The sequence below is a fragment of the Callospermophilus lateralis genome, chromosome 8, assembly GCF_048772815.1.
Source record: "Callospermophilus lateralis isolate mCalLat2 chromosome 8, mCalLat2.hap1, whole genome shotgun sequence".
NCBI classification, from domain to species: Eukaryota; Metazoa; Chordata; class Mammalia; order Rodentia; family Sciuridae; genus Callospermophilus; species Callospermophilus lateralis.
Window position 1 is genome coordinate 38,149,079 of NC_135312.1, and position 25,182 is coordinate 38,174,260.

The 25,182-nt window shown below is 39.9% G+C and overlaps 1 protein-coding gene across 1 annotated transcript; it reads right to left on the reverse strand.

Moving 5' to 3' along the window:
- Positions 1-6,574: 6,574 nt before the first annotated feature.
- Ociad2 (OCIA domain containing 2) lies at positions 6,575-23,501 on the reverse strand. Its single transcript, XM_076864927.1, has 7 exons — positions 23,447-23,501; positions 21,345-21,470; positions 18,828-18,924; positions 15,571-15,624; positions 11,669-11,716; positions 9,483-9,600; positions 6,575-6,737 (listed from the first exon to the last, which is right to left on the reverse strand). The coding sequence occupies exons 2-7, from the start codon at positions 21,408-21,410 to the stop codon at positions 6,656-6,658; spliced, it is 465 nt and encodes a 154-aa protein (XP_076721042.1). The 5' UTR covers positions 21,411-21,470; positions 23,447-23,501; the 3' UTR covers positions 6,575-6,655.
- Between the last annotated feature and the right edge of the window lie 1,681 nt (positions 23,502-25,182).

The following is a 25,182-nucleotide window of genomic DNA, read 5'->3' on the forward strand; positions in this document are numbered from 1 at the left end:
TATAAACATATATGTGGTTGCATCACTGTAATATGCTGTCTTTAAGTCCTTTGGGTATAAACCAAAGAGTGGGATAGTTGGGTCAAATGATGGTTCCATTCCAAGTTTTCTAAGGAATCGCCATACTATTTTCCAGATTAGTTGTACCAATTTGCAGTTCTACCAGCAATGTAAAGGTGTGCCTTTTCCCCCACATCCTCGCCTACACTTACTGTTGCTTGTCTTCTTGATAATTACCATTCTGACTGGAGTGAGATGAAATCTTAGAGTAGTTTTGATTTTCATTTCTCTAATTACTAGAGATGTTGAACATTTTTTTCATATATTTGTTGATTGATTGTATGTCTTCTGAGAAGTATCTTTTCAGTTCCTTAGCCCCCACCTCTTTTTTTTGTGGTCCTGGGGATTGAATCCAGGGCCTTGTGATTGTGAGGCAAGCACTCTACCAATTGAGCTGTATCCCCAGCACCCCCATTTATTGATTGGGTTATTTTATTTCTTTTACAGTAGAATGTATTTTGGCATATAGTACACAAATGGAGTATAACTTCTCATTCCTCTGGCTGTACATGGAATAGAGTCACTCCAGTGCCGCAGTCTGGCTGGGCACAATTCAGGAGCCACTTGTCAAAAGAAACAAACTTTATTTTTAGAACACACACACCACACCACACAGCTCCTCAAGAAAAACCCTCAGAGCCCAACTGCCACCACCGGCTTCCCACAAGCCTCTCAACCTCCCCCACTCCTCCTGCTCTTGAGGCCGATTGGCTGGGTCGTGTGGGCGGAAATTTCATATTGAAATTTCATAGAATCATATCCCTGCAAACAGTGATAATTTGACTTCTTTCTTTCCCATTTTTATCCATTTTATTTCCTTCTCATGCCTAATTGCTCTGGCTAGAATAGAAATGGTGAGAGTAGATATGCTTGACTTGTTTCAGATTCTAAAGAAAATGTTTTCAGTTTCTCCTCATTAGTTACAATGTTGGCTTTGGGAGATATATATATAACAGTAGTTGTATATATTCAATCCCTAGTTTATCTATCCCTAGCTGCTTCAGTATTTTGTTGTTTTTTTTTTTTTTTTGTAATGAATAGGTGCTGAATTTTTGTCAAAGGCTTTCTATGCATCTGTTGAGATGACTGAATGGTTTTTGTCCCTAATTCTATTTATGTGATGAATTACACTTATTGATCTGCATGTGAAACCATTCTTGCATCCCTGAGATAAAACCAACTTGGTCATGATGAACAATCTTCTTGCTAATATTAAAGATTTTTGCATCTAAATTCATCAAGGATATTAGTCTGTAGTTTTCTTTCCTTGACGTGTTCCTATCTGGTTTGGTATAAATGTGACACTGATAAAATAGAATGAACTTGGAAGCATTCCATTTCCCCTGGAATATTCTGAGGAACATTAGTACTTGTTTTTTAAAGGTCTGGTAGAATTAAGCTAACAATTCATCTGATCCTAGATTTTTCTTCTTCTTCTTTTTTAAATATTTATTTTTTAGTTGTAGTTGGACACAATATCTTCATTTTATTTTTATGTGGTGCTGAGGATCGAACCCAGGGCCTCGCATGTGCTAGGTGAGCACTCTACTGCTGAGCCACAATCCCAGCCCCGTTGGAAGAATATCTGTAATCAACCATTGTTTGTTTGTTTGTAAGGGATTGAACACAGGGGTGCTTTAGCCACTGAGTGACATCTCCAGCCCCCAAATCATTGTTTGAGGCTCGTATCTTATAATACAAAATTCTCTCCTATAAGACAATTGTTCAGTCAACAAAAATTGTTGCACTTAACATGAACATCATACATTCAGAAATCAAAGAGGGAAATAATGTTTATTAGTGTAGATGATGAAATACTTATCTGTTGAATCAGGGACTTTGGACTGAAAAGAATAGCTATCTGGGCTGAAAACAGCACTATGAAATTGAAATGAGGTTAAGTGTATAATGTGGTATGCTGAAGTTCAGAGTGACCAGTTGCATAAGCATGAAATAGGGAAACAACAGAAGTTGTAAAGTTGTGTAAAAGCCTAGCCTGAGCCATAATTATGACAATGACGAATTCTTAGACTGTGTTACTAGTAATAATAGCAGTAGTCACAGCTAACATCCCACTCACTGGTTACTCTGAGCCATGTGCTGTTCTAAGCATTTTAAGGCTATTGGCTCATTTAATTCTCACAAATAGCCTGTCAGGTAAGTCTAATATTATTTCCATTTCAAATGAGGAAACTGAGGCCCAGAGCAGATAGATAATAACCCAAGGTCAAGTAGTCAGTCAGTGGTGGAGCTTGGTTTTGAAACTTATGCTAATCCTGCTCTCCTCTGGACTGGTCAGTCCATTTCTGGAGTCTTCATGTGTGAGGACATCACAGACCAAAGGTCTCCTGAGACCAGGTTGTGGCTGGGGTGGAAACCCACTCTGATGGTTGGACAAACTGGGGTCCTTTAGAAGAGTTTAAGAAAGAAATATGCTTTACAAGAATTTAAAGTCTATTATGTGAAAGAGAAATGAGAATTATATTTTGTAGCCACAGGGAAGTTTATGGGTTTAGGCTGACAAACATTTACCAAATGCCTACATCTGCAAGAACCCTGGGAATTCAGAGATAAGAAGAAACAAAACAAAAACCACTTCTTGGAGAAGTTTCCAGTCTAGAAGTGGTGAGAGGCAAAGTTGATTCTCCAAAAGACCTTTCTGAAGACCCTAGCAGCTGGAGGCCAACTCTTAAATATATATAAAATTAGATTTTATAATTGAAATTTGGAGACATTTTCTGTTGATTAACATGTTGCATTACATAGATATCAAGAAAATTACTTGTCATTTGCATTACACTTGATGTTATAGTTTGGATCTAAAGACTCATATGTTGACAGCTTGGTCCCTAATGCAGCAATGTTCAGAGGTGAGGCTCTTGGGAAGTGATTGGATCATGAAGACTGTGACCTCTCAATGGATTAATCCATTGATATGTTCATAGCTGATGACATTATTGGGAGGTGGTGATAATATAGGAGATGGGACCTTGTTGGAAGAAGTAGGTCACTGGGGGCACACTTGGAAGGATGTATCTTATCTCTGGTCCTTCCCTTGTTCTCTCTCCTCTGCTTTTGGGCTACCATGAGGTAAACAGTTCTGTTCTGCCACTATGCTCCCTCAAATGACCTTCTGCCTTACCATGGGCTCATAACAATGGGGCCAAGCAACCATGGATGGAAACTTCTGAAACAGTGAGCCAAAATAAACCTTTCCTCCTTTATTTTCTCAGGTATTTTGTCACAGAGTGGAAAACTAACTGGCAGACTTAACCAAGTCAGCAAGATAAATTTTATTACTTTCAAAATATTAACAGAAAATAGACAAATCATCCATTCTGAAAGCAAGGGCAGAGAATATCTTTGTTTAAATGAGTATTTTAAAAATATATAAGCATTATATGCAGTACATAATATTTTTATATATTATGTATTAATAATATATAAATCTTCCTGGAAATTCTGATTATTTTAATAAGATAAATGGACACAAAAGGATTAACCAGTTGCTTTTTTAAAATTGTGAAATAATACATTTTTTTGTAGAATATAGTTCAACTCTGACAATAACATTTGAACTCCAGGACCACACAAACTGGATCAAGATTTAGAAACAAATGATTATTTTAGTGAAGAGAGTGGAATGTTTGACCAATGCCCTGAAATTTAAAAGTATCACTGAAAGATTCCTTTGAAGTCATCCACTTTTATAAGCAAAGAAAATAGTGCTTTTCTAAGGTTCATTGGAGAATTACAGGGATGCACTGGATTAAATTATTTTGATGTTTTGTGGTTACATGTGGATCTTCCTATTTGTGTCATTCTCCTCTGTTCGGAATATTTTCACTGTTGTCTAGACAAACTACAAATGTGTGAGACAGACTTGTTGATTTCAGATGTTAAATTTGTCTCTTATAGTTCCATACAAGAAAAAATGCAGATTAATGTTACATTGTAAATTCCATTAATCGAATTCAAAACAAAGATAGTTCCCAAGTACAATAGGATTTCCAATTATTATGGGGCAAAGAGTACCCATATAGCCATTCTGTTTTTCATGTTCAGAACAGTATTCAATAAACCATATGAGATATTCAACATTTTATATAAAATCGGCTTTGTGTTAGATGGTTTTGCCTAACTGTAGGCTAATCTAAGTGTTCTAAGCAGTTAGGCTAGGCTAAGCTATGATGTTTGGTAGGTTAGGTGTACAAAGTGCATTTTGACTGATGATATTTTTGACTTAATGATGGGTTTATCAGTATATAATTCCATTGTAAAGTTGAGTAGCATCTCTAATAGGATATTTTCCTTTTTATTCACTCTAGAATATCAGACCATATCATCATAGGAAAATCTGCTAATAAAGTTGGTTAGGTATACAACTGTTACTATGTAGTCTCATATTTTATTTTCTATTTCATGCAAGTTTATCCACAATGTTGTCCTGCTATTCTTTGCCAAGCTTTTTTTTTCCCCCATTATGAAGATTCTGCTTTCATAAGCTTATGACCAGCTTGGTGATGAATGTAGGTGAAACATGAGCAGCAGATATTCCCCTCAAGTTACTTTCCTTCTGCAATGACTAGAGGTATGAATCTGGATGACCTTCCAGATTTCTTCTTATTGATTTTCCTTCACACAAGATAAATCACTATGATAAACTGCTTCAATGAATAACTTGTCTACTTAGGGAAAGCAGAAAGTCCAAGCAATAAATCCAATTTGATTGAGAACTATGAAGATGTCAACAGTAAATAATAATGCACTCTTTCCCAGTACACAAAGACTGTTTTTTTTTTTCTTTAATGATATTGGGAATTGAATCCTGGGCCTCCCATGTGCTAGGCATGTCCTGTATCACCCCACCCCAACTCCTAGCCAAGATTTATTTTTAACAATGGCTTGCTGCAAAATCATTTTCTGGGATGCAGGAAATAACTGGCCCTAATTCTGGATTGTTTTCAATAGCAGATATAATGAAGAATCATCAATTGCTAGATGTCAGAGCCAAAAATTAAACTGCATTCAAAAACCTAGAATAGGAGCTGAGGTGTAGATCAGTGGTACAGCATTTGCCTAGAATGCATGAGGCCCTTTGTTGTTTGATCCCCAGCAATGGGGTGGGGGGAGAAAGGCCACGATATTTGCTCCGCATTCTAATTTATAGAAATAGAACTTTATTGACTAAAAAACAGGATATGTAAAATAAAGAGGAAGCTCAGTCAAGCCATCCATTCCATATAGTTAATGTTTGGAATGAAAAACTTCCACATATTTTTGACTTTTCAAATACAATATTTTATGCCAAGTATTAACTTATGAGGTGTCCCTTTTTACTTCCATGCTACAGACTTTAAGATATCTTAAGTGAAACACAAATGTGTATGCACACATACACACAACATAAATGTCAATACATATCTAAAGCATTTTCCTGAGCAGGTGCAAAGATCCAATTGAAGTTTTTTTTATAAGGCTTAGTCAACTTGATGTAAAACAAAAGGTTCCCAAATAGAGAATTTTTTTTTTTTTTTCATGCAACGAACGTGGTTGGAGAATAGAAATCTGACTCTTGGAGTTAAATTGACTCTGAACTCCCTAAAATTCTAAGAGTTTATCATTCTGTGAGTTAATTCCTCAAGTTATTCTTCCCATAAATGAGCTGCTTGGAAGAAGGAGAATGGTTTGGGAAGATGGGTTTATTCTTACAGGCCACTAGTAGTCTACAAAAGTACCCTGTTAAAGAGTGATCACAAATGCGTACCTATTAGCTTAGCAGGTAACTGAAAGATGATAGGAGTTTTTAAAAACCTCATGCACTGATGAGCCTCACAGTTACGTCCATCACTGAAAGGACAGTTGTTTCATATTTTGACCATTTTGAATGAAATCTTGGCTCCTATGCCTTGAGAAGCACTTCTTATTCATTTATTTATTATTTATTTATTGGTATCAGAGATTGAACTCGGGCACTAAAACACTGAGCCACATCTCCAGCCCATCCCCATATTTTATTTGGAGACAGCATCTCACTGAGTTGCTTAGGCCCTTGCTAAGTTGCTGAGGCTGGCTTTGAACTCTCAATCCTCCTGTCAGCCTCTCGAGCCACTGGGATTACAGGCATGCGCCACCATGCCTAGCAATGGGAAACACTTCTAGTGCTTATAAAAGACACAATCTTTCTCATCCTGTACTTCTATCTCCAAATACGTGAATTTTCTTTGGTCATGACTCCCCAGCTTCCTCCTCATTCATTCCTGTCCTCTACTAGAGAACTTAAAACATTGAAGAAAAGCAGAGTGAAAGAAAAGATGGAGGCTAATCAGAGAAGACTCAATTCCTTTACTCAGCTGTAAGCCAGGCAGGGTGCAATATCATCTGCTGCTGTTATTGTGTGTTTGTTTGGTATGTGAGGGCTCTCAACATGTTCTTAGCAGAAAAATATGTCATGCTCAATTCAGGTGAGAGCCTTCCACAGAAAGCATTTCAAAAGAGCAAGAGAATCAAAAGAAGTATATTATTTTAAAGTACTCTTGAAATTTTAAATGTGTATAAATTCAGAGGTTTAGAAAACTCAAAAGCCATAGACAGTTTAGGAAGCCGAAGGCTGTGAATCTCCCTTTTCACTTAATCCATGCCTTATTTTGCATTCCTCGCAGGTAAGCAGGCAATGCCTAGAAGAGAAGCAAAAACAGGTAGTGGTTTGTACTTTGACAATAGAAGCTCTAGTCTTAACACAGTGTTATTTAGAGAAGTCTTCTGTTCTAAAGTTCACTAGCCCAATTTCTTCAGGAATAATATTTGTTCTTAGTTTAAGATTCCCCAAATTTCATCCAAATAAAGCCAAGAACAAACTTTATGTTGAAACAGATGGTTGTTTTTGTGGTTAGAGTCACACAAAGGTTGAACATCTTGACTCTTTGAACTTGAGTAATTTCTAACAATAACATTGAAAAATCATAAATAAGCCAGGCACAGTGGCACATATCTATCGCTCCAACACTGAGGATGCTCAGGTGGGAGAAACACTTGAGCCCAGGAGTTGGAGGCTAGCCTGGGCAATGCAGTGAGACCTCATCTAAAAGAAAAAAAGTCATAAAATACATAGTGCATTTATGTAGGATTTAATATAATATAAGCCTATAGTGTTTAATATAATATAAACTTATGGAATTAGGTACGGACACACATGAGCACACATAATTTTTTTAATTAAAAAATTGCAAAGACATTTCCAGAATTATAATTTTCCTGATTTGTAACAGTTTCCTTAGAATCTAACACAATACCAAGGAAAATGCACACTTTGTATTAGAAAAATACCCACATTTGGGGAATTGATGTCCTCGAGGCCCTTCCCAGTATTAGTTTTGAAATCTTACAAATTCAATTCCATAAACATTTACTGAACACCTACTACCACGAGGAATTTGCAACAGGAATACCTTTTAAGCAGAACAGGATGAGCTGAATTCTATATAACAGAAATATCAACCTTGCTTGAGTGGGAAGGGTCTTTCAGAAGGCAGCAACACCATAAGCTGCTATTGCACGTCGTCAGAGAGATGGATGATGACCTCCATCCTCCTCCCTTTATCACTTATTTTACCCCATTGCTTTGAGAATTAGGTAGAAATCCTTAGTGTGGCATAAAATCCTTCAGGGAGTGACCCTTACTTGCTTTGCCCTCCAGATGTCTTTTATCATTTCCCAATAGCTCTCTATGCTTCAGTCATAGGGTGTATCCATGGGTTTATTAAAGAATTAATCAATCAGCTTTCCTTCTCTGAGCAGGCCATTCCTGACCTAGCATTTCCTTTTTCAAACTTGCTATAACTCCCACTGGTCTTTGAAGATTCAAGTCAAGCATCATCATCTCCTTTAAGAAGGCCCCTTCCTTAAGCTTCTAGACCTCAACTTAGCTAGGGGCTCTTCCCTCCTTCCCCCTCACTGGAAATCAAGTAGCTTTGTGAATCATTGCTTCTAGATGTACTGGTAATGGCCCTTCACAAGGGCTTAGCAATGGTTACCAGCCACTAATGTGAGCCCAGAGTGCAGCTGCTGTGGCTACAAGAGGGCAGGCAAAACAGAGCTATAGAACAAAGAGCTCAAAGCAACCCTGGAGACCATTTACTTCAACCACCTTCTTCTAAAATGCAGAACAATGGAGACTGTCTGGAAAACACAGATTTCAATCTTGGTTTGTAATTATTATGGAACCTGAAGTTGGATAATAGCAAAAGAACTTCCTGAAATTAAAGAGGAAGAGGGAACAGTTAAGAAAACTTTCTCCTTTGCATGTATTGATTTTATAAAACTTTCCCTAAAGAGACCAGAATCTTGTGGTCAATTGCTCTTCAGAAAGCTGACCCTAAAACTCAGCTTTGTAAACATGGACTGAGGTTGGAGTTGTCTGTAAACATAGAATTAATGACTCTCAGGCAACATTGCTGCTAAAATGGAATATATAAGGGTTTGAAAACAAATGGGCTGAGCCTTACCTATGGCTAACTGAAAAACAGGATATGGCTAACTAGGTCACCTCAGAAAGTCTCTGCATCTCCTTGCTGTATGTCTGTGCACCTCTCTGGGTTGCATGTGGCTCAACAGGAAGTGACAGTGTTTAAGGTACCAGAATAGGACTAGGGAAGGTGGCTCTCCAAAGTTTTGCAAATGGAAAAGGAACTTGGGTTCCCTGATTTCTAGTCCAATGTTGTTTTCACTATATCATGCAGCCTCTCAAATAGAATCTACTGAGATGGGTGAGGGGTCTTCAGAGAAATGTGTCTTTAACACTAGTCCCATAACACTATAAAAGAAATAGCACTTATGAGTCATGAATAACCATTTCTATTCCTTGCAATATCCCATGGAAACAATTCTGATCATCATTTTATACAGATGAGGAAACTGAAGATTAGAGAGTTTAAGAAATGTGTTTAAGGTCATATGGCTTAGGAAGTGAATGGAGTGGTTTTCAACCCAAAATCTCCAGCAGCAGAGGTAGTCCTGTGAACTCCACTGTTCTGCTGCTTATATCCCCCAGAGAAAACTACAATATATATTACATGCTATTAACATGTTAAAGGCTCTCAGAAGCCTTCCGTAAGGAAGACCGTTTAAATTTTACATAACCTTGTGATGGTAGAAGCCATTTGTGCTCATCAAGATATTCTTCAGAGACTTGCACAATGCCTTGGACATAATAGGTACTCATTAGATATTGTTATAAAATGAAATAGGTAGCTAATTTAATAATTATCGAAGTTGAGTTGTAACAACTCAAAACTCGAAGGTTAAAGAGGTTTTTTAAATGAAGGAATTTAAAAAAGGTTTAATGTTATAAATAGTGAATGATCCTTCATTTAATTACTTACAATTATCTTCATTATAATCTCTTAGTCAAGCAGGTTACAAACCTGTTATGCTCTGGACCAAAACCAGCTCCACGCAGCTGATCTTCAAAGGAATGGAATTTACTCTGGCATACTCCTATGTATGAAGCCTTTCCAAGGCCAAATCCTAAGATGCCAGCAACTGTAAAAGCAAGAAACATAGGTAACTGAAAGATTCAGAATCTCTTTCATTAATTATCATCTTGAAATTTTTTTTATTAAACCTAGTCTTTTTTTTTTAAGTGCTGATGTTGAACCCAGGGGTGCTTTACCACTGAGCTACATCCCAACCATTTTAATTTTTTATTTTGAGACAGGGTCTCAACAAGTTGCTTAGGGCTTCACTAAGATCCTCCTGTTTCAGTCTCCAAAATCACTGGGATAAGTATGTGCTACCACACCAAACATCAAGACTAGTCATTTTTATCTAAAAGTACTATGGTAAATCATGAACAAAAACTCTGAGGGTGAAGCCCCTATCAAATAGGACTGTGAACCAGAGACTTTCTGATCTCTTCTTTGAACTAGAAGCAGAATGACCAGGATAGAGCAAGTGAAGGTGCCGACTCAGAGATGGGCAGTGCAAGGGTGACAGCTGTCAAACAGATGGCTTAGGCCACCAAGGAGAGAAAGTGGGGGTCTGCACTGTGGCTATTGGAAGCCTTTAAATCACAGGTAGGAAAGCTCCTTTACTTTCTTTAAGGACTTGGAAGAGTTGGGAGCAACCTCTAGAAGTGATTTTATAAGGGAGGGAAACCTCCTATGAAGGAAGTTGTTGGGAGCAGTGATTTGAATCGTTGTCTCTGACCTATAAGCTGTGCCTGCACAGGGAATTTCCCGTGCAAAGGTGCAGGTCAAGACTGCCCAGTTGCTATGGTGACACCTGCTTAAAGGAGATTCTGTGCTAGGCACAGGACTATCAGTCTTAACCCTAAGTGCAGACATCAGCTGCCAGGGACAGAGAATTATGAAAGTAAATTGATAATTATATCTGTCATATAGTACTTTGACTTTCTTTTTTTTTTTAAAGAGAGAGAGAGAGAGAGAGAGAGAGAGAGAGAGAGAGAAAGAGAGTTTTTTAATATTTATTTTTTAGTTATTGGCGGACACAACATCTTTGTTTGTATGTGGTGCTGAGGATCAAACCCGGGACGCACACATGCCAGGCGAGCGCGCTACCACTTGAGCCACATCCCCAGCCCAGTACTTTGACTTTCAATCCTGCATGCTTTCTCACAGAAAATCCTTTTGATGAGAAAACCCATATGATAAAGTTGCTGAGCTAGCTCTGGGTCATTCATCCTCCATCAGAAGGTGATGTCCCACCTAGCCCCAGCCTTTTCTCTATGTCTTTGTCTTTTCTCAATCCCCCATCGCCCCTTGGTGATTTCTGAATTAATGTGCTGGTTGCAGCAAAAAATCTTGAACCCTCTGGCTGGGAATGAGATTCGAGATTGTACCCTCTTTGTACATAGAAGGTCTATGTGTATCAAGAAGAGGAAGAAGAAACCCCAAGTGTGTGGCAAATTAATTACTGGAAAATCCCCAGCTTATTACTCATTTTTAATGTCCATGACAGATAATCCTTTGAAAAGACTGGCCAGCCCAAAAGAAGAAAATAAAAACCCTAAGGGACTTATCATTCAGATGCTCTACTGTTGGTAATTTTGTTAAAGCTGGCCCTCCATATCCATGGGTCACACATCCTCAGTCAACCAACTATTGGAAAGTTTTGGTCAGTACTGAACAAGTACAAACTTCTTTCTTTCAGTATTCCCTAAGTCATATAGTATAACAACTATTTGTACAGTATTTAAATTGTTTTAGGTGTTGTAAGTCATCCAGAGATGATTTAAAGACTACAGGAGAATATGCAGAGGTGGTATGAAAATATTATGCCATTTATATAAGGGAATTGAGCATTCATGGATTTTGGTATCCCGGAGGGGTCTTAGAACCCATCCCCATCAAATCTGGAGGAACAACTGTATATATCTTGTCAGTCCCTCTTAGTTCATGCTTTAAAGAGGATTATCTGGGGAGAAGTCCCTACTTCTAAACTGTGTATCAGGAAGTGTTGAAAAAGTAAGAATGTAAAGCCATAGAAAATAGTGACTAATTTTTCAGAGTCAATGCAGGCAAGTTGGTTAAAATGGACATATCACTCTTTCTTCCAAAATGAATCTGCTTTTTTTACTTTAATGACTTACGTGCAAGTTTAGGCAATGATCCAAGTCTTGGGTTAGCTGCTAAGTAACCTAAGGAGTAATATTTAGATAATTAATATTTTATTTTGCAACCTACATAAATTTGTAAGGAAAACTTCAAAATTTAAGATGCAAAATTTCTTAAATGTATACATAGTCTTAATCTAAAGAAACAATTTTAAAATAATTATGATTCACTTCTTGACTGAGTTTAACTCTTGAATAGCCATTTTAGGCAAATAGCATATATTAGCTTTAACATATAGAAAAGGAATATGAAACAAAGACTGATTTAAACTGAGTTCAAAAAATGACTCACTATCCTGTTCTCTCTTAAAGTAACTCAATATAGGAAGTTTCAGTTTAGAGATTCACTCTGTATGTGTGTGTGTGTGTGTGTGTGTGTGTGTGTGTGTGTCCGTGCGCACACACGTGCATGTGTTTATTTAAAGCTTTTTTTTCTTGCTTTGACTAGGGGCATTCTACCACTGAATTGCATCTCCAGTCCTTTTTTTTTTTTTTTTTTTAAATAGGGTCTTGCTAATTTGCTCAGGCTGGGATTGAATTTGCAATTCTCCTGCCTTAGCTGCCCAAGTGCTGGGATTATAGGTATGTGCTACTGTCACAATTTTTAAATGAAAATAGTAGGGGCTGGAGTTATGGCTCAGTGGTAGAGCTCTCGCCTAGCACATGTGAGGCTCTGCGTTCGATCCTCAGCACCACATATAAATATAAAATAAAGGTATGGTGTTCAATTACAACTAAAAAAAAATAATAACTATTTAAAAAAGAAAATATTAAAACTTGTGGCTGGGTACAGTGGCACACACCTGTAATCCCAGTGGTGTGGGAGGCTGAGACAGGAGGATCACAAGTTCAAAGTCAACCTCAGCAATGGCAAGGTGCTAATCAACTCAGTAAGACCCTGTCTCTAAATAAAATACAAAAAATAAAAAATAAAAAAGTCTGGGGATGTGGCTCAGTGGTTGAGTGCCCCTGAGTTCAATCCCTGGTACCAAAAATAAAAAGAAAAGAAAAGAAGAAATATTATAACTTGAGGTGGGCAGGATAGTAGCCCCTAACAATGTCCGCTCCATAATCTTAAGAAACTATAAATATGTTATAATACATAAAAACTTAGGTAGAAAGTAGAATTTAGGTTGCTATCAGATAACTTAAAAATAGGGAGATGGTTCTGGATGATCCAGGTAACTTCGACATAATAATAACGATCCCTGAATGTGGAAGAGGGCATTGGAGAGGACCAAATATGACAATGTGAGAAAATGTTAGCTCAGCATTGCTGGCTTTAAAGACATAAGAGGGGGTTGCCAGAAAATAAATGCAGGAAAGGGAAAGGAAGATTAGAAACTTCCAGAAGAAATACAACTGGAGCAATGTCTTGATTTTAACCCAGTGAGACCCATTTTGAATTTCTGGCCTCTGGAACTGTAAGTTAATAAATCTATTCTTTTTAAGCCATGGTGTCTGTGATAATCTGTTACAATAACTATGGAAAACTAATATATAATTCTGAAAAGCTATATTTGCACAGATGCAGAGATGATAGATCTTGAGTAATTTAATATTTATAAAATATAATTCTATAGATGTCCTGGCTACATTTTTTTTTTTTTGCTGTGTCAGAAATAGCCTGATGAAGGCTTGTTCTGATTGATGAATATATTCCTATTAAAAGACTATCATATTTAATACATGACCTTTACAGCCAGAATAATATTGATTAAATTGGAATTCTCCTGGTTACATGACACAGGTGATCTTTGAGATCCAAAAAAGAACTAGGACATCTTCCTTCATATTTACCAGGAAGAAATATTCCTTTTAAAATCTTGGTAACCAGAAACATCCAATAAATTGAACTTAAACAGAGTCAGAGGCCTTGTTGTTACCTGGGGACTACACAATGTGTAAGAATTCTCTGTCTAGGTGGAGACAAAGAAGAGAATGAGGAAAGAGGAATGGAGAGGAAAACTCAGAGGTAAGCAGAGGTCACTGTAGGGAGAGACATGTGGCTGCTAGTCCTCATGGTCTCTTGTATGCATCAGACAGGAGGATCACAAGTTCAAAGTCCTCCTTAGTTGATTTAGCTTCTTGCTGGGACAAATGGCTTGGTGTGCAGAGCTTGGGTGGACTTCTACTCCACTCACCTCCTACCTGGAGCACCCTTCTGTAGTGAACCATCGGCCCAGTCACAGCCAGAGGCCGGGAGGCACAGGGACTCTGGTATAATGGAAGGCACTGTTTTAGTTTCCTATGATTGCTAAAACACATTACCACCAATGTAGTAGCTTAAAGCAAGTTTATTATAGTTCTTGAGGTGAGAAGTCTCAAATTGGTCTCACTAGTTTAAAAATAAAGTTGGAAATGCATCTTTAAGTGGGCTGCTTTCTTTGCTAGGGTGTCTGGAATTTCCAGATCCTAGAGGCCTCCCACATGCCTTAGCTCATGGCCCCTTCCTCCATCGTCAAAGTATTGCAATGCTGATTCCTTATGCTGTCCTCTCTCTGGATCTGTCTTCTCTTCCCCTTTGTTATTTTAAAAGAACTTAAAAATTTTTAGTTTTTTTTTCTTTTGATCCTGGGGATCAAATTCAGGATTTCACACATGCTAGGCAAACACGTCACCACTGAACTATACACAGCCCTTTGCATTTTCAGATAGGATTATTTTGGGGGTACTGAGGATTCCACTCAGGAGCATTCAACCATTGAGCCACATCCCTAGCCCTATTTTATATTTTATTTAGAGACAGGATTCACTGAGTTGTGTTGTGCCTCACAATTGCTGAGGCTGGCTTTGAACTCGTGATCCTCCTGTCACAGCCTCCCCAGCTGTTGGGATTACGGGAGAGATAGGATTATTGCTAAGTTGTCATGTAGTGGTACCCCCTTTCTCCACAGAAAAGTCCTAACTGGGTTTCTCCAAAATTTTCTCCAGGTTGATTTTAGGACTGTCAGCAAGAGTCTCTACCAAGGAGTTCAATGTAGATAAACTTCCAATTTTCGTGTTGCCCTGTTTTACTTGGCCACTGGTAGGGAAGAAATCAGCACTCCAGGTGCTGGACACCCCCTTACTAGTTTTCCAAAACGTGTATCCAGTATAGTAGTTTGTAGAAATGTGTAAACAAGGCCTCTGGCCTTGAGCTGGGGCTTCACAGAGATGTCTACATTTCTAAGATAAGAGCAGTTACAATTGGGCTCTGTGGTAACAGCTGGCAGGGGGAGGAAAGAAAGGGGAGGAGAAGCTCTCCTCTTTTCAGATGCTATCCTTGAATGGTTAACTTGCCCAGAACAGTGAAAGAAAAAACTGCTTTTATGTGAACTTTTGCAGACTCTGAACTTCTGAGCCCCTCCCCTTTTATGTTGGGTATAAAATTCTGAAACTATCTGAACTCTGGGTTTAGAGGATTGATTGATTACAGCAAAAGCTGTGCCCTCTGTTCCAGCTATCTTCAGTGCCTTGCCTCATCTGTCCCTACAACAGGTAGGCTGGCTTTGAACTTGTGATCCTTCTGTGTCAGCCTTTTGAGTAGCTGGGATTATAGTTGTGTGTCACCATATCTGGTAAAGACTCTTTTGGTCAAATTGGGCTCCCTGGATTACCTAGGATAATCTCCCTATTGTAAGGTCAGCTGTTTAACAACCTTAATTATATCTGCCATTTAATTTCCCTTTGCCAGGTAATCTAATATATTCACTCCTTCCAGAGTCTAGGATCTCTTCTGTGGGGACAGGGACCTATGCTAAAAAGAGGCAGAAGCATGAATTTTAAAAAAATCCTTCACCAAAAAAAATACATGCCCAGTGCTGAGGAGCTGCCAGAAGGGTCACAGAAAACTGGACTTTCTGAAGTTAAGCAATTTAACAAATATTGAATCTTACCTTGGTGGACTAGTCCCTGGGTGACAAGCATGCTTACAAGAGAGAAAGGCAGAGCTGTAAAACAAAAATGTCCTTCAATATTGGTATCTTAATATCATCTCATTCCAGTCAGAATGGCAGCTCTTATGAAGACAAACAACAATAAGTGTTGGGGGGTATGTGGGGAAAAAGGCACACTCATACATTGCTGGTGGGACTGCAAATTGGTGTAGCCAATATGGAGAGCAGTATGGAGATTCCTTAGAAAGCCGGGAATGGAATCACCATTTGACCCAGCTATCCCTCTCCTCGGTCTATACCCAAAGGACTTAAAAACAGCATACTATAGGGACACAGCCACATAAATGTTGATAAAAGTACAATTTACAACCCAGATACCCTTTAGTAGATGAATGGATTTTAAAAATGTGGCATATATACACAATAGAATATTACTCAGCAATAAAAGAGAATAAAATCATGGCATTTGCAGGTAAATGGATGGAGTTGGAGAAGATAATGTTAAGTGAAGTTAGCCAATCCCAAAAAACAAATGCCAAATGTTTTCTCTTATATAAGGTGACTGACTCATAGTTGGGTAGGGAGGGGTAGCATGGGAGGAATAGCCAAACTCTAGATATGACAGAGGGGTGGGAGGAGAAGAGAGGGGGCAGGAGATTAGCAATGAGGTGGAATGTGACAGACATCATTATTCAAAGTACATGTATGAAGACATGAATTGGTGAGAATATACTTTACATACAGAGATATGAAAAATTGTGCTCTGGGCTGGGGCTGTGGCTTAGTGGTAGAGCACTTGCCTAGCATGTGTGAGGCACTGGGTTCAATCCTCGGCACCACATAAAAATGAAATAAAGATATTGTGTTCACCTAAAACTAAAAAATAAATATTAAAAAAAGAAAAATTGTTCTCTAAATGTGTAATAAGAATTGTAATGCATTCCGCTATCATGTATTTAAAAAATAAAATCAATTAAAAAAATATTGGTATCTTAAAACATGGTGCCTCACCTAGAGGTCAGGGGAGAATTGCTCAGAGATTTTTGTTTTATCTTCCTTAAATGTAAGTTTTATTCATTTGTTATTTTACTTATTCAATAAGTATTTATTACGCACTATAGGGACAATTCTCTTAGGGTCTTCCCTGGTCACTCAACCTGTTTCATACCATTAGTTTGACCAAATATAAAACCCATTTTACTCCATCTCTGATGTTATAGTGTGAATCTGAAGTTTCCACCAAAGGATCCTTAGCTGGTGGGCATGTTGGGAGTTGGTTGGAGACTTTAGGAGGTAGGCCTTACTCGGAGGAAGCATCATTGGGAATGTTTCCTTGCAGTATGTATCTTGTCCTTGATCCCTTTCCTTCTCTATCTTTGCCTCTCAGCTGCTGTGAATGAAGCAACCACATTCTGCCATGTCCTCTTACCATGATGCTCTGCCTCATCGCAGGCCCAGAAACATGGAACCAAGTGGCCAGAGACTGACACCATGAGCCAAAATAAATATTTCCCCCTTTAAGTTGATTCATCTCAGGTATTTTGTCACAGTGATAAAAAACCAACTAATACATCAGACATCCAAATTTATTGAATGGTTGACTTGTACAAGATTTTTAACACTACATTTGACATGGACATCTTAGTTCTTGAATTGGGGAACTGCCTGTATCTATGTGCATACATATATGTATACATCAATTTTCAATCCTACATAATAGTTAGGAAGCACTATATAATAAACTGCATAGTCTTCATCTATATTTGTTAGTTTTTTAACCAAATTTGCTTTATCTCTATTTTTAATTTTTTTTCTGAAATATTTGAAATTTGTAAACGTCATGACTCTTCATCACTGAATATTTCAGAAGATATCTTCTAAGAACAATAATATTTCCCTACAGAGTCACAATACCATTAGGGGTACTCCAGGATAATGAACTATTGCACAATCTATATTCAAATATCTCCAAATGGTCTAATAATATCTTTCATAGCTGCTGGCTTTTTCCAATACAGAAAATCAAGGATCCTATTTACTCTCTAATCTGCTTTCATCTTTCACTGAGGAGAGTTCCCTGTTTTTTGGGTTTTTTTTTTTTTTTAGTCTATAAGACATTTTTGTTCACCAATTTGGAGGTCTGCCTGAAGATCCAAATGGAAGATTACAAGATGACTTCATTTATGTTAAATACGTACAATGTTTAGCTATGCCTTTTTGAACAGACAATTAGTTTAGCAAAGGCGGTTTCTAATTCTGTCAAAATGTGCCAAATGACTTCTCTCAAATGCAGAGAGCAGTGGTAAACATTCAGCTCTTCCTGGCAACCAAGGAAATTAAAACAGTAACCAATTTTTCCATCTATAACTAGTTGCCTGGTGGCAGGCAAATGGGTCATAATGAAGTGTTAATCTATTAGTGCGCAATTAAACTATTTACTCATAGGTTGTCAGAAAAGACATGCATTTCTAGAAGCAAAATCAGTAATCATGGTAATGCATAATGAATATCAACTCCTACAGAATGTTAGTTCCAAAACTGGTGATGCTGAATTTGAATGGTTTATGAAATCAAAATGAGTATTGTGAAGCAAAAATTATCCCTGTGTCAGCAATGTTGCACAACACTGATGCTCTGTCTATAAGTTCTATTATGCCATTCTCAAACAATAAATCATGAATTTTTAAATTGGAAGAAACTTTAATGCACAGCCTGAATTCACACCCTTATCTTATGTAAGGCAGGCTCAGAAAGAGGAAGCAACTCAGCAGAAAAGGCTATTCAGAGACAATATAAGAGAAGCATTAATGGAACACTGCCATTTTTCTTTCACTCAACAATATTTAGGAGAAATTCTCTATGTGTGAAGCATTGTGCTAGGCTCTGGGATGAACTTGACATTATTTCTGACTCTATGAAGCTTAGACTCTAGTGGAGGTTAGAAAGATCTACTCTTTGGTAGTAAAGACATTCTAGACAATAATCTTGGCACATGTTCTTACTCATGTGAAGGAAAGAGTTAAATGAGCAGCAGTTTTTGCTAAGTATGGCAAAGTGCTCCATAATCAGATATTATCTCTGCCCTAAAATTTTTTTCCAGATGGATTTAACCCAAAACACACCTGAATATCCAAGTTCTTTAGGGATTTACGCAAACACTGCTCAAAAATAAATCATTCCTGTAGTTCTAATAGGATATGGAGGCAGTTTATTGCATCAAATGCAATGCTAGTAAAGATTGAGTAGGATGCAATTACCTCTCTTCCAGAAACTTTCTTCTTGACATTCTCGAATAATCTTGGCTATCTCTCCTCTGTGGATGTGCAGTTTTGATTTTGGACAAAACAACATGCTCTGTAAGGAAAGTTACATGACAAGTTAACTGAGATTATCAGGAAAACATCTACTTGGTTTTCCCTGGAGGAGAAGGTCTCTTCTCTTGTTACTTGGCTTGTGTTTTGGGCTGGCTGGGCCTATATACAGAAATGGCCAATTCCATAAGCTTCCCAACTGGACCTTCTAGATGGACAGAGGCAAAGAAAGAATCCCAGTTGGAGAGACAGGGTGATTCACTGGCTTGAGTGCATGAAGTGGCTACTGGTCAAGCTGAATTACTGCTGAGGCCATGTGTGCTTTCACCTCCATGCCTCTGTCCATGGGCTTGACTATACTTAGAGTGCTACTCCCTCTCTCCCTTCACCTACCTGCTCTTAAGATCAAGCTCAGTGTTGCCTCCTCAGTGAAGAGAAGGATTTGCTGATTTTGCCACTGTTCCTTTTCAGGCTCTTTGTAGTAGGTATCAATGTAGATGGTGGTCACCATTTCTTGAGCACTTTCTCATGGGCCAGGCACTATGCCAAGCACTTGACATGCATGATGCTATATTAACAAGGTGGAGGGACTCATGGCGTCTATGCCTTCAGAGATCTACAAGCAATGCAAGCTGGCATCCTCCCTCTTCTTTCTCTCCAACTCTCCTTGGCACAGTACAATTGCAGTGATCAGCATGAATCACAACAACCAGTAACATGGTAATGCACAATGAGAGAAGCAATTGCCATCAGTCTCTACTTACCTCCATTTCTTAGCACCTGTGCTCCTCAGCAAGCACGCCTCCTTTCCCAGGTAAATCAAATCGGTCCCTGACTTACTGATGGTTCAGATTTTTCCATTTTATGATGGCATGGCAGTGATATGCATTCAGTAGAAGCCATACTTTGAATTTTGATCTTTTCCTTATATTGCTAGCAATATGCAATGCAATATTTTCATGTGATGCTGGGCAGCAGCATTTAGCTGTGGCCACCTTTCCCCTGGGCAATAGTGAGGATGAAAAGTTCATGCTCTGTACTGTGTTGTGTTTCTAAGCTAGGATGTGTTTCAGTAGGATAGATGTTTACAATGCATTTTCGACTTAAAATATTTTCAACTTATGACAAGATTATTGAGATGTATCTCCATTGTAAGTCAAGGAGTATTGCATTTGTTCTTGTCCTGGCTATGGCTGCAGCAGAAAGAAGAAAAATGTCATCCAAAAACACACATATACACACAGCTGACTGTCGCAGTTGCTCTGAGTCCTAGAGTCAAGATTAGAATTCGTGCACAGACTCCTGGACCGAGCTCTGGTGATCCCTTCCTTCACAGCCATAAATGTTTTATGGCTCTCTGTTTCACAGAGGCAGCTCAGGTATCCAATTTCTTCTGCATGTGACTTGTTATCATTGGTCTGTTTGCCTCTCCTATAGTTTACTTTTTTTTTTTTAAATTAGAGAATTACAGTTACACATAGTAGATGGGCTCATTTTGACAAAATCATACATGAAAGGAATTTGATTTTGATCCCCATTTTCTCCTCCATAAACAATTTTAGCTTGATGTGTTTTCCCCAGAGAACAAGTAAGATCATTGGCCAAGATCACTCCATTTACCCATCAAATACTTGCTCTTTTTCTTTCTTTTTAAAACCTAAAAGTTTTATTTATTTATCTATTGTGGTACTGGGGATTGAACCCAGGGGCACTTTACCACTGAGCTGCATCTCCAGCCCTTTTTACTTGGTATTTTGAAATTTTGTGACAAGGTTTTACTAAATTGCCCAGGCTGGCCTTGAACTTGCAATACTCCTGCCCTAGTCCACTGAGTAGCTGGATTACAGCTATTGGCACGGGCACATTTTTTTTTTTTTTTTTTGAGTTAGGGTCTCAGTACATCTTCCAGGTTATTCTTGAACTCCTGGACACAAGTGTCTTTTGTTCAAATATTTGTTTCTGAAACACATAACATCCATTCTGAACAAGTTGGAAAAAGTGTGCTCATGTTAACACTTGGGTTCTCAATCTGATGGCTAATTAGTAATTAAGAATTCTGCTATCCTAAAAGCAACATCTGTCAGCAGCATATGCTTTGTATAATTATCCTTAGTAAGAAAAATATGAAAATAAGCAAAATGTACCCTTCTATTAGAGACAACCAAGAGTTTGCTCTGCTACGGTAAACTTTTGCAGTCACTGACAGCCTCCATTAAGAGTTAGCTAAGCTGGATCCTTAATGGGAAAGAGTCAAGAAAGGTTTTGTAAGTACAACTTTTGTAAGTACAACCCACATATTCCTTCTGTGTTCTCTGTACCCATCCAACAAGGTGTCGGACCGGAAAAAAACAAAATAAAATAAAACACAAAACCAAGTAAGATCACTGGCCAAGAGTGGGGTTTAACAAAAGTTCTGTATGATATTCCTCTTTACATGGCAGACTCCCCAAATTAAAAACATACCTGCTTGCTCAGTGGTGGCAAGTGCGGACCTTTCTCTTGGCTCCCCTGAGTGGACACTGACGCCATGGTGACTTTGTCCTTGCCTCTCTTCTTGTTGAGGGCTCTGCTCACTCTTTGACCAAATGGCTATGGAAAATAGAAAAGAATCACTGTACCTTGAAAAAAATCACTTTCACCCCTAATCTCAATGGCACTTATTTGAAAAAATTACTTTCATTTTGTCCCTAGTCTTAACCATCTACAAACTTAATTTCTAATGTCAACCCCTCACATTACATACCCACATAACTCACTAATGGTGACAGATCATATTTAGAGTGAAATGTCACACTGTGCATAGTGAACTGTTTTCCTACCTATAAACTGTGTTCTAAAAAATAGTTTCATTCCACGACAAGGTCATTAACTGCACAAACACTTATCAAATGTCTATTATGCACCAAGTCTGAGGATACAAAGTATAAGATTAAAAAAAAAACTGCTGAAGGAATCAGAGTCTAAAGAGGAGAGCAGATAAGTTGACAATTGTGTCATATGAGAAGCGCTCCTTCTCCTAGAGGCATGTATGGGGTGCTAAGGAAGGAGAGTGAGAACAGCATATTCTGTCTGCTAGGCCTAAAGGTACCAATGTGAGATTTCAAGAGGATGTCTAGGGGGTGGATGGATTCTAGGGGCAGGAGGACCAATTTGAAAAAATAATGCAATAGTCCAGGCAAGAAGCTGCAGAGACCGGAAATTAGATGCCAATAGGAAGAATAGGGATGATAAACTGGGGTTTGGAAATGTTGGATTTGGGTGCCTGGGTGCAAACAGTGGAATTAGTCTGGAGAGATTAGAATATTTGAGGACTGGGGTTTGAAGTTCCAGATGATTCATAGACTTGAGAGATAAATTTTGAATAAATGTATCTAAAAAGAATATTGGAGAATGTGAACATTGTACTCAAGGGAGTATCGACAAGGAAAAAACAAAAACGAAGGCAGACTTAAAAAATGCAATGATCAAGTAATTACATAGTTCAGGAGATTAGATTTTGAGCTTGGCAAAGATGGACACACTCCAGGTAGGTCACAAGTCTCCTCCCACTCCCCTCAGAGGCCAGGGCTGCATTCTGCAGCCCTGGCCTCAAGACTACTACTGACTTCCTGCAAAATGAACATCTTATCACACACAGTTCTGTTTCCTGCATTAATTACTAAACCACAAGGTGTATGAGCAAAGGTGGCCTCTACTTGCACCCAATTTCACTTTAGGTGCCCAGTGTTACTGTAGAGGCAGCACAGTATCCTGTAGTGCTAAGTCTCTGAATTCAAATCCTGTCTCTCCCTTTTGCTAGCCCTATACTTTGAGGCAAGTCAGTGTGTCTGTGCCTCAGCTTTCTCACCTGTTCAGTGGATACAATGGGCACAGCCATCTTGAGGGGCTGTTGCCAAAATGAAGGATGAGGAATGAAGCCTATAGAAAGCCCCAGCTAAGGAGTCGGTACACAGTGGGTATATGAGCAGCTGCGGCCCTGGGCACCTTATGTCTTGAGAACCCCTAGGAATTCTTTGCTGATCTTAGAATGTTTTTGCTCAGTCCGGCATTAGATGTGCAAAGCTAGCACATCCTCCAGGTTTGGAGGTTAGACTCCCCTTGCACCCAGGTGTATCTGGGTCCACATCTAAGCAAGGCTTCTGAGGGGCTGCCTTCCAAGTGCAGCTCCCACCACCCACACCCAGGTCGCACGGGCTTCTCCAGTGGTGGGGAAGGGGACAGGGATGCTGACAGGTGGACATTGGCTGCAGGATGGGGGTGGTGGTAGGATGGCCAAGGAGGGGTGCTATCCAGAAGCGACATACTGGAAACTGCGTCAACCCCAAGCCAAGTCCTCCAAACCCCGACCCGGGCCACCTCCCCACCCCCAGCCCCCAGAGAGTGTGGTTGGTGGTCAGGGACCAGAGGCAGGAGGGAGCCGAGGGGTTGGAAAGCGGCCAACGCCAGCCGCGCAGCCTTGAAAGGGCAGCCGTGTGTCTATGCGCCTGTCCCGGATACCCGGAAGGAAAGCGGGCATCCCTCCGGTTGTCACCTCCCCGCAACCCCGGGGTTGGGGGGAGGCTCACCCGTGGGGGTGGGGGTCGCTTCCCAGGCCGCGTCCCGGGCGCAGATCGCTTGCCTCGGCGGCTGCGGCCCTCGCCCGACGCCTTGCTCACCCCCCCTGCTCGCCCGCAGCCCCGCGCCGAGCCCGAGTCCCCTGTCCCCGGCGCCCCCGGCCCTCACCTTTTTTCCGCAGCTCCCTCTCCTTCCTTCCTTTCTTCTTTCCTTCCAGCTTCTTTTGCTCCGCCCCCTCACCTCGCAGCTTATCGCTCGCTTGAGTCGCCGCGTCAAAGTGCATCCCCACCCCCACTTGCAGCCTTTCTGGTGGTGACAATCGAGAGAGGCTGAACCCCAGCTTTTGCCACCACTCCGGTCCCCCTCCACGCTCCCAGACCCTGTTCTGACACCCAGCAGATTCCACCTCCTCAGGATCTATCAGATGACTCCCTCCTCCCCACAATAACAGCAGTAACCATTTCCCCTGGCACCCTCCCGCGGCCAGGCCACCCTCCCCTCGTGTGTAGTCCTGTCTACAGCCCTTGAGGGTGAGCACGATTATCTTCACTCTACAGGCCAGGTTGTGCAAGGTCACCCAGGAGTGCGGAGTCACACTCAGGCCAGCTTGGTCCCTAGCTTGGTCCTCTGTCCATGGACTTGTCCTTTCGCCACCACCTGCTACTAAGCTGTGGGGGCAAAGTTACCCCCTGGGGGAGCGCCTTTAGGACTCTTCCCTGGGCTGACAGACAGGGTCTCCTTGGGGGTGTTGAGATGGAGAGAGATTCTGAATCACAGTGAAGCCCTTCATCACCGTTTCCTCCTGTCCCAATCTGTCTCCATGACTTCAGCCTCAGCCCTGGCCCAGAGCCTACCTTTCTTTGATGCCTGCCACCCACCCAGGGCTCCTTTCTGTTCTTCATGCTCTCTCAGCTCTTTTCCACCCAAGCCCTGGCACGGAGGCCTCCCCTTGCCTGGATCCTATGACACCTGCCTGGCCCTTTCCTATTCATGATTCCCTACCGTTCTTCAACAGAACCTTCCTTGTCGCCCAGCCCTGTAAAAATCAAACCTTTTCTTCTCTTTCACAGCACAGGCTGCTATTGTTTCCTCTTACAGCACTGTTCACGGTTGTTATTATGTATTTATTATGTGTACAAAGCCTTGTATAAAGCCTTCCCTTTCCTTTCATGAAGAGCAGAACAAGATGGACTCTCTTTTCTTTACCATCCAGTCCTCAGCATCTCAGATACAGGAAGGCCTCAATAAATATTTCCTGAATAAACCATCTGGGTTCAAAGATTGTGAAGACGCTGCTGTTTTTGGAATATTTGTGTCACCCCTACCCCCCACTCCCAGTAGATTTCCTTAGACCACCTCTCTCCATGTGATTCAGTGAGTTCTTTCTTCCAACAGGGTGTTTTCTTTTCTCTTCACTCCTTTTCCTCTAAAGTCAAAGGGCGCATAGTTCTGTTAATTTTATATTGTGTTGTTAGAAACCAGAAATATGATTTGGCCATTTTATGGTCTGAAGGGATCAGCTTTGTAATTGGTTTTGTGGTATATATGAACAGCCCTCCATTACATTGAAGTCTACCTTGTAACAAATATTTGAAGAGGCATTTGTCCTTCAACTTTCTGCTTTAGTACAATTCATGCCCCCACCCCCTCTACTTTCTGCCAGAATGTTCTAGTAGGTCACCTTAGATAACTAGAAGTTAACAGATGTAATGTGCATGGATTATGAGTTCCTCTGTTGGTATACATT